Source organism: Diachasma alloeum, unplaced genomic scaffold (genome assembly GCF_001412515.2).
Source record: "Diachasma alloeum isolate Michigan unplaced genomic scaffold, Dall2.0 Dall_scaffold_00315, whole genome shotgun sequence".
In the NCBI taxonomy this organism is placed as follows: Eukaryota; Metazoa; Arthropoda; class Insecta; order Hymenoptera; family Braconidae; genus Diachasma; species Diachasma alloeum.
Genome location: NW_021680454.1, coordinates 545334 through 558555, shown reverse-complemented (window position 1 = coordinate 558555; position 13222 = coordinate 545334). Strand labels below are relative to the sequence as shown.

Below are 13222 nucleotides of genomic sequence, written 5' to 3'. Positions count from 1 at the left end.
GAATAATATATAATTGAATCAAGTATATTTTATACTTGAATCAAGAATAATATATACTTGAATCAAGTACAATATACTTAAATCAAGCATAAAATATACTTGAATCAATTTTTTTTTCCGTGTGGGACAACTGAAGACGCTGTCCTTCCGTCAACTTGCAAACACCAATCTCAAGTTCCAAAACCAATAAGTTGTGCATAAACAAGAATAATGCTCTTCCATTAAAAAAATTACCTCTCAAAGTTCGATTTGTTCGATATGTTGATAGTTTGTTTACTTACTCCTCCGTCTATGCCCGTACTTGACTATTCCCGGAGGGGACGACGGCATTGCATTTCACAAATGCCTCGCGAATTCAATAAAAACGGATGATCTAATCAATAACTAAACAGCCGATTGAAACGTTATCCACATCTGTCGTTTCGTCTTTCAACTTCACTATCATAACATTCGAGCGCGGTGCGTGCACAAGCTCACCCTGCAACGTCTCCTCTCACGGTGCATGCTCGCAAACTTCAACGAGGGTGTGTTACATGTGAAACAAGGGTCGTGCAATTGTTTTTTCCATTTATTTTCTACTTTACTAGAAACGAGGCGGGGGACGCACTATCGGCGCCGGAGCGTCTGCCGGTTTTTCTACGTAAAGAGGGTTGTGTGTTCCCCCGATTAACCGTTCCCTTGTCAGGGGAAGACATCTACGGGGATACTTTATCGAACGGTTCCGTGGGCATGAGAACCTATCGAAAAATCGTTGAGTTTCTTCTCTGAAAAAAGTGCCTCCTACTCTAATTGTAACGAGGGAAAAAATATCCAGCGGGGGGTGGTATGGTGTATCATAAAACCTGTTCAAGAATACGAGAGCGCATCAACCTCCAGCGGTGAATAAAAGAAAAGAAGGAAAGAATGAAATAAAGGTGATGTTGAAGCCAGCGGGACAGGGGGGGAGAGTGAGCAAGGGAAGAGGGGAAACACCCGAAATATAAAAAAGAAAACGGAAGAATCTGGAGTAGCAGGTATAGTGGTTTGTGCCGGCGGTCGACGGCCCTGCGCGTGGAAAAGAAGAAATGCCACCCGAAAAGAGAATAAAGATATACGACAGGGGGGGAGGGCCTTTTTTCGAATGTGGGGGGTGTAGGGGAGCCTCCGGATGCCGCAGAATTCCCGCAAAACGGTAAAACTCGGGGAACATTCAGATGTGTTAGACAAAAAGAAACCGCATCGTTGAAGAGGTTGGGAAAATCAACAGATCGGACGCGATGCAAAATTTGTTTCTGAATTTGAGATATTTAATGGAGAATATTGTTGGCGGTGAAAACTTGAGGAGGGAAAATTGACAAAAAATAGTTTATGGTTTGTGATGATTTGGATATTTTTTGGATGAAAGGGATGAACATTCAAATGAAGAATCCGTCATCTTAGAAATAACTTTTCCTCATTTTGCCAATCATATCAAATTTTCAAACAAGAAGGGTTTTGCTTTTCATTTAAAAAATCAGCGATTTTTTATACGAATTGATCACGACTGTTTGATCAGTCCTGTATTAAATCCAAATAATTCAGAATTCCCGCAAAACGATAAAACTCGGAGAACATTCAGATATGAAGACTTGATCAGAAAAAAATGACAAGAAATAGTTTTTTTTTTCTTATTAAAAAAATACATTATGATTTGCGATGTTTCTGATATTTTTTGGATGAAAGAGGCGAACATTCAAATGAAGAATCCATAATTATAGAAATAACTACGCCTCATTTTTCCAATCATAAAATTTTCAAACAAGAAAAATTTCGCTTTTTATTTTAAAAAATCTGCGATCATCTGCGAAAACTATCATTATATTTTACTGAAAAGAATTATTATTATTTCAAATAATTGATTTTTCAGTTTTATAACTATAACATTTTATTATTATTATTATTATTATTATTATTATTATTATTATTATTATATATATACTACTGTATATCGCCACCGTCCTTCTACCGGTAAATATTATTAAAAACTATCATTATATTTATCCGTCCTACATTAAACCCAACTGCAAATAAACCCAAAAAGCTCATCCCAGTTTCCACCAGCTGGAAAATCTGTTTCCGCGTGAATCAAGCCTACCTCACCTCGCGCAACACCAGCAATCAACCCTAATTACATCATTTGAATTTATAACGATGTCAGTAATTACCCGAGCAGTAGCCTGAGACATGTCACGTGTTGTGAGCATTGTCATCCACTTGATCGCCGGAGAGCCATCCAGACGATCATAATGAACTAACACTCGGCCCCGTTCCTTTCCTCATGACAACCACCCCGACACCCCACGTCATATTTTCCCTCAAAACCAAAAGAGGGGTTGTAAAATAACAGGTGACATATGATACACCAAGTAACGAGAATGGCTAACCATTCAGCCCGAGCCAAAATAGCATAGTCTTGATAACGAGTGTCCACGACTCTCATTACACGATTCAGCCTACAACTCGATAACTTTCATCCCTCTCGAGAATGACCAGTTTTCGAGGTAAAGAACAGGAGAGGGTGCCCTCGCACTGTTAAAACGACTAGACAACGGCTATGGAATAGTCAGAAGGGAGTAAAGTTTCAAGGAGTTGAATGCTGGTGGGCACACGCAATCCTTTTCACTCCCCCATGCCAATTCCGTTAATTCGTAATGCATGAAGAGACAACTGCCATGTCGTACCAGATAACTGCTAACCCATGCTACTCACCCAACTAATGCCGATGAAATCATATTCCCTGAGCTTTCAATGTACATTTTCCCCTCCTGTTTTAGTTATATATAGAGTTTCAACTGACAGTGCGATTTCCACGTGTGCCATCAAGTTTCAGACAAGCTTGTGGTTATACTCAAACACTTTTTTTCACGAGAATGAAAGGGTTCAGTGGAAACTTTTCAACAATAATTTTTTTTCAGTTGACAATTTTACACTGTAATCCAGGGAGAGAGGGCTGCCTCAACTGAAAGGCGTTCGTCATTTATTCATTCCCTAATTCGTGGCTCCATTCGTTAATTCACCGCGTTTTTTGTCCTCAACTGCGCTTCGGCTCTTTAACTTAACGACATTGAAGGCTATGGTTATCGTCGCGCCGAATCACCGGAAATTGCCGAATCGTTCTTTGTTATGAAACAAAAAAAGCTCGTCGAGTGTCATTGTCAAGCTGGTCCCCCTGGTTTTCAATAATTTACGTCACTTCTTTTTCATTCCGCGAAAACAACACTGACCATCGCGGTGAATCACTCCCGCCGCGAGCGCGCATTGTCATCAAGCCGTTGCGATTATTCCAGTTCAGAGTACCTCTGGAAGCTTTCCCATATTACGCACGAGTGACACTGACCAACAGGCTCATTAATCACCCTCGCCTGAAAAATTAAATCTCCGATGACAATTCATCACACCAGCCCGCGATTACGAGCCTATCACTCCTCACCAACAATTCCTCACGATGAGAAACCCTCTCGTTGAGGTAAACTCCGCACGCGAGGTGAGAATGAAAAATGCGTCCGATAAAATGAATTTCATAAATTAACCCCGAAGCATTGAATAATCATGATAACCAGGAGGATGTGTGTATTCCGCTGGTGATAAGCGCCACCCCGGCGCCACCTGGATCACCGCTCTCCGTAAAATTCCCGGCGAACCCTCGGCATGCGGCATACCAATGGGCACACCACCGCAATGCCCCACGTTTGATTAATTAAATAATAAATATATCACATCGCAATCGTGATTCGGTTAATTGCCATTGAGCACGCCATTGTTTGCGCATCCTCCTCAGCAAGTTTCTCCCTTCCAACAATTGGCAAACAGCCTTTGCACGCGCCATCAGCTTCTCTCCCCGATAAAGACACGACATTTCAAGATTTCTGTTTACATCTGCATACAGCATTTGACAATAGTCCGCAATCAGCGCGCCACATGTACAACATCACATTGTCCTTGGCCATTAGCTGCAGAAAACACGTATTCTGATAATCTCAGAAGACACCAGCGGTGCGCATTGAATGAAAAGTTGTACTAATACAGCAACTCCAAAGCGATTTCCGTGTAAACACTCCCGTGGAATTGAATTCTTCATATTCAACGGTGTTGTTCTACCTTTGGTAGAGATTCGCTGATGGGATAAGCTGCTAGGGAGGCTTCAGCAAACGTTGAAGCGTCGGCGGTAGGCCGTAGCGAAAGAGAGGAGTATATGACAGAATGGTGGGACCACCAAGCTTCTCCCTTCCAACAATTGGCAAGCAGCTTTTGCACGCGCCATCAGCTTCTCTCCCCGATAAAGACACGACATTTCAAGATTTCTGTTTACATCTGCATACAGCATTTGACAATAGTCCGCAATCAGCGCGCCACATGTACAACATCACATTGTCCTTGGCCATTAGCTGCAGAAAACACGTATTCTGATAATCTCAGAAGACACCAGCGGTGCGCATTGAATGAAAAGTTGTACTAATACAGCAACTCCAAAGCGATTTCCGTGTAAACACTCCCGTGGAATTGAATTCTTCATATTCAACGGTGTTGTTCTACCTTTGGTAGAGATTCGCTGATGGGATAAGCTGCTAGGGAGGCTTCAGCAAACGTTGAAGCGTCGGCGGTAGGCCGTAGCGAAAGAGAGGAGTATATGACAGAATGGTGGGACCACCAAGCTTCTCCCTTCCAACAATTGGCAAGCAGCTTTTGCACGCGCCATCAGCTTCTCTCCCCGATAAAGACACGACATTTCAAGATTTCTGTTTACATCTGCATACAGCATTTGACAATAGTCCGCAATCAGCGCGCCACATGTACAACATCACATTGTCCTTGGCCATTAGCTGCAGAAAACACGTATTCTGATAATCTCAGAAGACACCAGCGGTGCGCATTGAATGAAAAGTTGTACTAATACAGCAACTCCAAAGCGATTTCCGTGTAAACACTCCCGTGGAATTGAATTCTTCATATTCAACGGTGTTGTTCTACCTTTGGTAGAGATTCGCTGATGGGATAAGCTGCTAGGGAGGCTTCAGCAAACGTTGAAGCGTCGGCGGTAGGCCGTAGCGAAAGAGAGGAGTATATGGATAGAATGGTGTGGCCTCCCTCAAGTGGTTTTCAACTTGGTATTATAAAAGGAGAATCGTGCGAGGGGATCGGGTAGCGATCGCGTGATTTTCCACCTCGAGAGTGTACACGAGCGGTTAAACCTCGGCGCCATGGCAAACATATTCGCGAACGCCTTGGCTGTACGTATCGGCAAGCTAGATTTTATCGGGCCTTTCGAAGGCATCATGCCTTATTCTTGGTACTTGGGGGATTCGAGTTGTTGTTGTTACTTTACGTTAGTACAATGTCGTAGTCTGACGTGTGTTCGGCGTCAAGGAGCTGTAGGGCTGTTGGTAATTTGGGGGCTATCATGTGTGACTGCTTCTACCTTTTTCGGGGGCATGAGGCATGGGAAGATTCTCGGGGGAATCCAATTAGCGCATGGGAATTACCCGAGCGAAGGGCCTTCGGGAAAATGGTCACTGGTCACTGGATCCTTAACCTGCTACTTGGCCAAATTAATCTTCAACGGTCGCAGGAACAATGGGCTTGGCTTCCTCCTACGGGACTAGATGATGGATCAGGTATTAAATGCTTGTTTTTACAAGGATTAGGACTCTTTCTTCTTGGCATTAGCTACTTGACGGTTGAGCTATCCCCAGGATTTTTCGACGTCTGCGGCTTGAGATCTTCAGATTTGCGCGAAAGTCGTGTTTCCCCCCTTTTTGCTGCCGCGATCTGGCGATTCTTATCGGGAAAAAGTTAATGAAAAATTTTCCTTTGCGGCCGTTTTTTCACGCGAATATTCATGATAACGTGACGGACAAATGGGCAGTTGTCAGGTGTGATCTGATTGCTGGAGGTGATGAATGTCCATTAATGTGATTTTCTTCAGTGTCATAAATCTCCATCTCCCGTGGAATCCCCATTCAAGCTGGATGTTATGTTCACTCCGCAAACATTAAATCCGGGAACAATAACGAGTGAATCGACACTTTCATCGTGACAACATCGTAATACTCCTGGGGTAATTGCCCGTAGTAATTTCGTGATGAACGGTAATTAATTAACGAGGCCGATTAAATCGTGCCCACGTGAGGCCTCCGTAGAGGTGTATGCAGCCACGAGTATTATACTAGGGGGTTTTTTATATGCCTCGGAGGCTAGAGATGCATGCGTCCAAGAGTAGTTGCTATTGCAGTGGTGAATTTAAACAGGATAAAAACGTACTGAGGAGGGAGCTCGGGAGAACCGTAGACCGCTCCCACTGGGCTGCCATTCTTGGTTCCCTATCGATTATTCTTAACATTTCTTCGCACGCCCTCGCATCGTTAGCCTCATCTAGGGAGGGATATTGTGGCAGGCCTTGTTAAATTTGATGCATAACTATTCCGTTATGTGGATACCGTAGGTCTTTCATTCAATGAGAAAATTACATACTTAAATTGGGAATTGTTCTTCATTCGGAACAGATTATTAGATCTTTTCCCAATTTTTGCGAGTGCATCTGCTTCCAAAACTTCCTTCTTAATTATCAAATATGGGTGTTTCAATTCAAGGATGATTATTTCAATAAAGAAAATAACAATGATAATAATAACAACATTTTAAATAATATTTAAAATTTTTTTTTTTTATAATACATAAAATATAATTTTTATAAAAAATATTATATTATTTATATATATATATATAGGGGAGGGTGGGGCAAAACGGCCCCCCTTCAATTGTCAATAACTTGTGAATGACATTGTGAAAATTCCCATTTTCAACTTCATTTTGAAGATCATTTTCCATTCTTCAAAACGAACTCTAACTCATCCTAATCGGATTATTGAATCGGAAAATATTGACGATTGAAGGGGGGCCGTTTTGCCCCATCCTCCCCTGTTAAAATATATTAAAAATATAATGTATTATTTTAAATATTCAAATAATATAAAAATAATATTGTTTCCGTGATTAGTTTAATTTCTTTTGTTCTCCCCACAATTTTTAAAATTTTATTTTAACTTATTCCTCCCCAAGACTTGGACGCTGATGGTTGATATCAGGGTGGTGTATGTTTACAGACCTCTCACCACTCGGCGACAAAGGCGGTAGCCTTGTCGATGAGCTTGGCGGCGGTGGCGGTGGATCACTGAGAAACGGCAAAGGAAAGAAAATGAGAAAACCAAGGACTATCTACAGTAGTCTTCAACTCCAACAACTCAACAGGCGGTTCCAGAGGACACAGTACCTAGCGTTACCTGAGAGAGCTGAATTAGCAGCGAGTCTAGGACTGACGCAGACACAGGTGAGTGGCCAAATATTATTCTTTCCGCCGAGGGATGAGGCGATGTTGACAGCGATGAAATGATAATGGGCATATCATGGCCGGAAATCTTGCGGCAGTGGGGGGTAAACATTTTGTGGTTATAGACAATTTCATTATGGATAGCACAACAAACAAGTGGAGTACGTGTGCTGTGTGCTGTAGAATGAGGGATACACGGCAAACTTTTGCACTAGTTTGTTTTTGGGATTTAGATGTTAGTTGGGTATACATGAAGAGGCCTGATTTGTTGAGTACACAAAGGTTTAATGAATGGTTCGATAAAGGAATCCGTAGAAAGGGCCGTCATAATTTGCTTTACACTGATCGAAATCATCAGCAGCGATGCTGTTTCGCAAATCATTCGGATTTGGCCGCATCGTATTACGAAAACCGCGCAATACAACACCACTGGGGGGGCATCTGTCAATATTATCGGCACAAATGACTCCCGGTAAATCACAAATTCACCACGCCCTGGACATCGAGGATAGGGTTGCTTCGAGAGAGTGTCCGGTGAACGTCTCACTCCCAGCGCAGTGGCCAGTCTAACGAGCCAGCTATAAATTTTCTAGCAGGTCATCCGAGCCAGTTTCCCTGGTGCTTTCACTCTTTCCATAATCCCCGTACTTTTCCTCATCCACAGCCCTTCGCCGAACTCGTTGTTACATCAAATTGATACGTAAACTAATGCACAACTGAGACTCAAGTGAATCAGATCAGGATCAACTTGATCATTACGTGAATGGAGCTCAGTGATTTGGTCTGGCAAACAAGTACGTGTAATGCAGCCTTTGGTGGATGTCATAGGAGGGGTTGTTGGAACCGGATAATTTCATTAGTCCCCCTTTCTGAATCAGCGCTCCCCCCGTTGGCTAAACTTGTGCGCCCACTGTGCACAGCAGCCCGCCAGATGAGAAAATCCAAACAATCATCTACCTCGTTGCTTATTTGCTTCGAGGAGTGGTGACTAGCACATGCCGTGAATAATCCGTAATAGGCCAATCAAGCCGAGCGAATGTCTTACCCAGCTACCGGCGAACTCGAGTCTCTCGTCAACCTGAGCCTCAATACTCCGTCATCCACACCCACATCGCTCGGCATCTGTGTTCTCTTATGAATCCGTCAGTCGATGAAACTTCCTTCTGATTCACGCAGAGGCTTTCCAGGGTTTTGATGCTTGGCTTTTGTCTCGTGGCTTTTCTTTTTCAGTGGCCTCCGGCCATCGCCAGCTCGAGGACAGCAGCGGTAGCAGAGTGATCTCTTGCGCTCTGCATGAGCTCACACACACGTAACACAGACACCAGGACACTTTACTCGTTTTCTTGATCGCTCCTGCCAAGCCACCTTGGGCGTGGTGCTCGGGTTTTTTTCTTTCTGCTTTATCATATTTTTTTTCCTCCTTTGTACCTGCCGGTAAAACCCTCTTGCAAGCCCATTGGCTGGAGTTTTCACAGCGCGATGCCTGTTCGACGATGTTTTATTTGATCAGAAAATATTTAATCGCACGATCTTCAGTGCTGGCTGTCCCCGGTCTACAGTCAACCATTATCGACGCATTCGACAATACTAATAGAGCTACCTGGTACGTTTCCTATCTGCGTTGTATCTGTTCATTGGTCGCATACGGAGTATACGTTCAGCATTGAGACCCTGCGGTGTGTGTATGCACGCAGCATAAATGGGAAAGTTTTGCCTGCTGGCACGCGATGCAAAATGTCGTCGGTGGCCTTTTTTTTCTTCTACGTGACACGATATTATGGGGCATACCTGTTTTCCCAAGTTTTACAGGAAACGGGAGGGATTCCTTTTTTGTTTTTAATTGGAAAAAGTATTTGCATTGATTAAAGGTATTTTTAGAAAGTTGCCGGGTGATTTTCGAGATGATGAAAATGTCAGTTTCGGTATGAATATTTCAATTCCTGTTTGCATGTTAATTAGGGTGGTGATGGAAAATTGAGGATGGGGGGAGGCGGGGGTTGGGATTAATCGGGGATCGAGACTGGGAGACGGCGCGGGAAGTAGAATTATTGGATCTTGTGTGGGAAGATTGTTTCAAGCTTGACGCGGGGTAACGACGGCTTGGCGAGGCGAATCTGATGGTTTGTCGTATGCTCGGGACGACAGGCTATGAAAGGCTTGATGAGATGAAAGTGTTTTAGGATTTTTTCAGATTAAAAAAAATCTGTTAGTTGTTTTCGGAGGTGATGTGGTTCTGAGAATTTCCCATATGGAAATAAATATACTTGAATTGAGTTGAAAATATACTTGAATCAAGTATATTTTATACTCAATTCAATTTTTTTTCCGTGCAGTCAACGATTCAGTTGCACCAAACGAGGCTTCGTAACTGTTACCGCGATTCGTTAATGGTTAACGAATCGTGGTAATAGTTGAAAAGTCTCGTTTGGTTCGACTAAACCGTTCTAGCAGTGCTAGAAGTGCTAGTTCAACTCCTCTGACACAGCGAACCGTAAAATTCAATTATTAAAAAAATTATAATTTCAGTTATTATCAAAATCCAGTGTTATTTTCAATTTAAAAAAATCTTTTGTCATTTTTTATGAGCACTTGCTCACCGCTGATTGCTCTCATTAATCCTCTCGGACACATGCCATCCAAGTTGAATGTTTTCAAATATTTTTGATAACTGGCGCACGAAATTTCAGAAAATCTAGAGCACGCGACCCTCACAAGCAACTATTCGAAACACCACTCGGCAACTTTAATACCTGACATTTTCTTCTGTGCCAAGGAAGTGTACACTGGGAAATAACATTGTTCTGTGGTAGTCTAGTTATTCGGCATGTAGAGTAGTGTGAGACACCTAAATAATTCATACTTTGGACTGGAAATAATGTGGAGTCAAAAAACCTGTTACAGCTGTGGTAAATGGAAAAACAATGCAATGTGCGAGCCGATGCTTTGATACATTGACGAGAGGGAATATGGAGTATAGAGTGGGAGGGCGGTAATTATTTTCACGCATACGCATTCGACGGACCTCCCAGATTGTCCTCGGTAATTACATACCCGGAAATTATATTGAAAATGGATTATTTATTTTTTATGGTAAAAATAAATACAATTGAATTCCATTCCCCTACACTGATGGATAGTTTTTGAAATTTCATGGAACATGTTGCAGTAAATCTCGTGAGAGTGACGTTGTGTCGGATTTAGGGAAAAAATGATTTGGAACATGAATATTCAGAAATAAAATAACATAAATTTTCCATTTTCCCCTGAATTTTCCTGATTTTTCTGAATTTTCACAGAATAATTCAACTAAAAAATCAATTATTTTATTGATTTCCAGGTCATTCGAACAGAAAATCCATAGAATATTTCGTTTTTCAATAACAAGATTTCCTGAAATTTCAATGGAACTTAAACACAATCAAAATTTCCGGAATGTGCAGATTTTGTTTAATTTTTAATATTCAAAAACAATTCTTGTTCCAAAGGTCTCAAAATTAGGAAAATTTCATGGAAAATTGAAAATAAGATGACCCGTGTTGCCCCAAGCCTTTTCTTGATTCCGGGAAAATATTTTTTAAATCGAAAAATTCCTGTAAAAAAAATGATAATATTTCTTCCTTCAATTCCTCACGTCATTCACCTCCTGAACTTCTCCATCAGCTGACTCCCCCACCCGGCGTATTACCCCAAAAAAACTCGAAAAACCCCGGCAAAAACTGATTGAATTACGGTTATCGTTCCGAAAAAAGGCAGCTCATGGGGATGAAAAAAGAGTGAGCCTGGATAAAGATAAGCCCGGAGGGTACACGAGGGGTCAGAGCCTGGATAAAGATGAAGGGAGGAGAAGGAGAGAAAATCCCACTGTGGGCATGCGAGTCAAGCCAATGGGGTCCCGTGTGCCAAGAGGAAGGGGGTAACACACATTATTTCAATGTTGGCAGTAATGCCTGTTATTAAGCGATGATAATGATTGGTATTATCGCGGGTAGGGTAGCAGGACTGGTAGCAACGGATATAAATCATCCGTTACTTCCTTCTCTCGTCTCTTGCACTCGCCTGGGCCACACTCAAACTCCTCACTTCTGGTTGGTATATCACAGAAATGAAGGTAAAACCGTTTGATGGAGATTCAAAGTGTATTCCAACTTGCGTGAAAACTTCATGCCGAGGAGCTGTAAATAACAGGCCTGACGTCTGCATGTAACTGCGGCTGGATGTGAAGTTCCAACTATTGGAAATTCAAGTGCCTGTGGCTTTTGATCTCGCAGGCAGAGAGGAATTCTCACAATACTTTCAGGAGATTTTTGAAGAGCTTGAATTCCTTGAAAACAGCGGGGTTGTCGCGAACATGAAGAGTTGGGTGGGGGGGNGGGGGGGGGGGGGGGGGGTCGATTAGTTTTGGGGAAACAGGAATTTTTTGGGGTCGATCACCATTGAAGTTCCAGCTGATATAATTTATCTAGCCATCACTCCGCGAATAATTGATGATTTTGAGATTTTAAGATCCCAAAAATGAAGAAAATGAAAAAAATTAAATGAATAATAATGAATCTGACGTTTTTAGTGCCTGAAAAAAATCTACAAAAAATGTATGAAATTCAGACATTCGTTTTTCCTGTGAAATTCCGGAAATTTTTATCGCGTTCAAGTTCCACTGAAATTCCAGGAAATCTTGTCATTGAGAAATGAAATATTCCATTGATTTTCTGCTCACATGATCTAAAAATCAATAAAATACTTGATTTTTCAGTTCAATTGTTCTGTGAAAATTCCGAACAATCAGGACAATTCAGGGAAAAATTAAAAATTCATGTAATTTTATCGCCCCTGAAATTCATAACTATTTTTCCCTAAATCCGATTCAATGTCACTCTCACGAGATTTCCTATGAAATCTTCCACGAAATTTCAAAAAATAAATTTTTCCATCGAGTTGTTTTTAAAAAATTGAATGATATCGATCGATTCCCACGAAAATCGCCACACGAATTCTCATGCCGTTTTTTTGCTGCTATTTTAATCCAGAAATTCTGACGAATTGATCCAATAAATCATCGGCGGATGATCAAACTCCTCGATATTCCTTTCGATTCCTAGAACTCTCGAAAAAGGGCTCGAGGAGGCCCCGGATTCACCATCACGTTATATTACGAAACGTGAATACGTTTTCGATGTGGGTTTCGTGTTGTTATTTAAAAAAAAAACGAGGCGATGGTAAATAAAGTAAAAGAAATGAAACGGGGGTTGGGCGAGGCCATTTGTATAGGTGGAGCGTGGTCTGCATGTGTATGAGATGCGTGCGAGTGTGCCGCACTGAGGGGTTGAGAGGGCTGGTGTGGCTGAAGGGGGATGAGGGAGACCCTTGGAACGCCCACGCCCTATCTCGATCTAATAAATTCAACATTTCGCTGGTAAATCCAGGGACTGGTCTCTCTCTTTGGTTCTTTCAAACCGGGAGATAGAAAATTAACTATTGAGCGAAGGAATTGCTAAAAAAAACAATCATTTGGATTAATTATCTCAAGAACTTAATGAGATTGGGCGATTCATGCCAAATTTCAGAAAATACGAACGGTACTGCCCCGGTATTCTTCAAAATAATCAAAATTAATTATGAACTTGGAAAAAAAATCAATTTTTTTTCCAAAAACTGCAAAAAAAAATGTCTCCATAAAATAGGAAATTTACATGTGACTGAAAAAACAATCTTTGAATTAATTATCTCATGAACTTGATGACCCGTATTGCCCCAATATTCTTCAAAACCCCCGAAATCAATTACGAAAGTGACAAAAAATCCAATTTTTTTCCAAAAATTCCAAAAAACTTCTTCACGAAACCTGCAATTCACGTGTGATCGACCCCCCCCCCCCCCTCCCCC

At 41.7% G+C, this 13222-nt stretch overlaps 1 protein-coding gene across 3 annotated transcripts in view; it reads left to right on the top strand.

Annotated features, from left to right (window-relative positions):
• The window catches only part of LOC107040059 (homeotic protein distal-less), a 75604-nt gene that overhangs the window by 23407 nt on the left and 38975 nt on the right, over window positions 1-13222 (top strand). For all 3 annotated transcript variants that reach the window (XM_015259982.1, XM_015259981.1, XM_015259980.1), the window contains one exon: window positions 7119-7342. In XM_015259982.1, the coding sequence (XP_015115468.1) occupies window positions 7119-7342 (224 nt within the window). The remainder of the gene's footprint in view (window positions 1-7118; window positions 7343-13222) is intronic.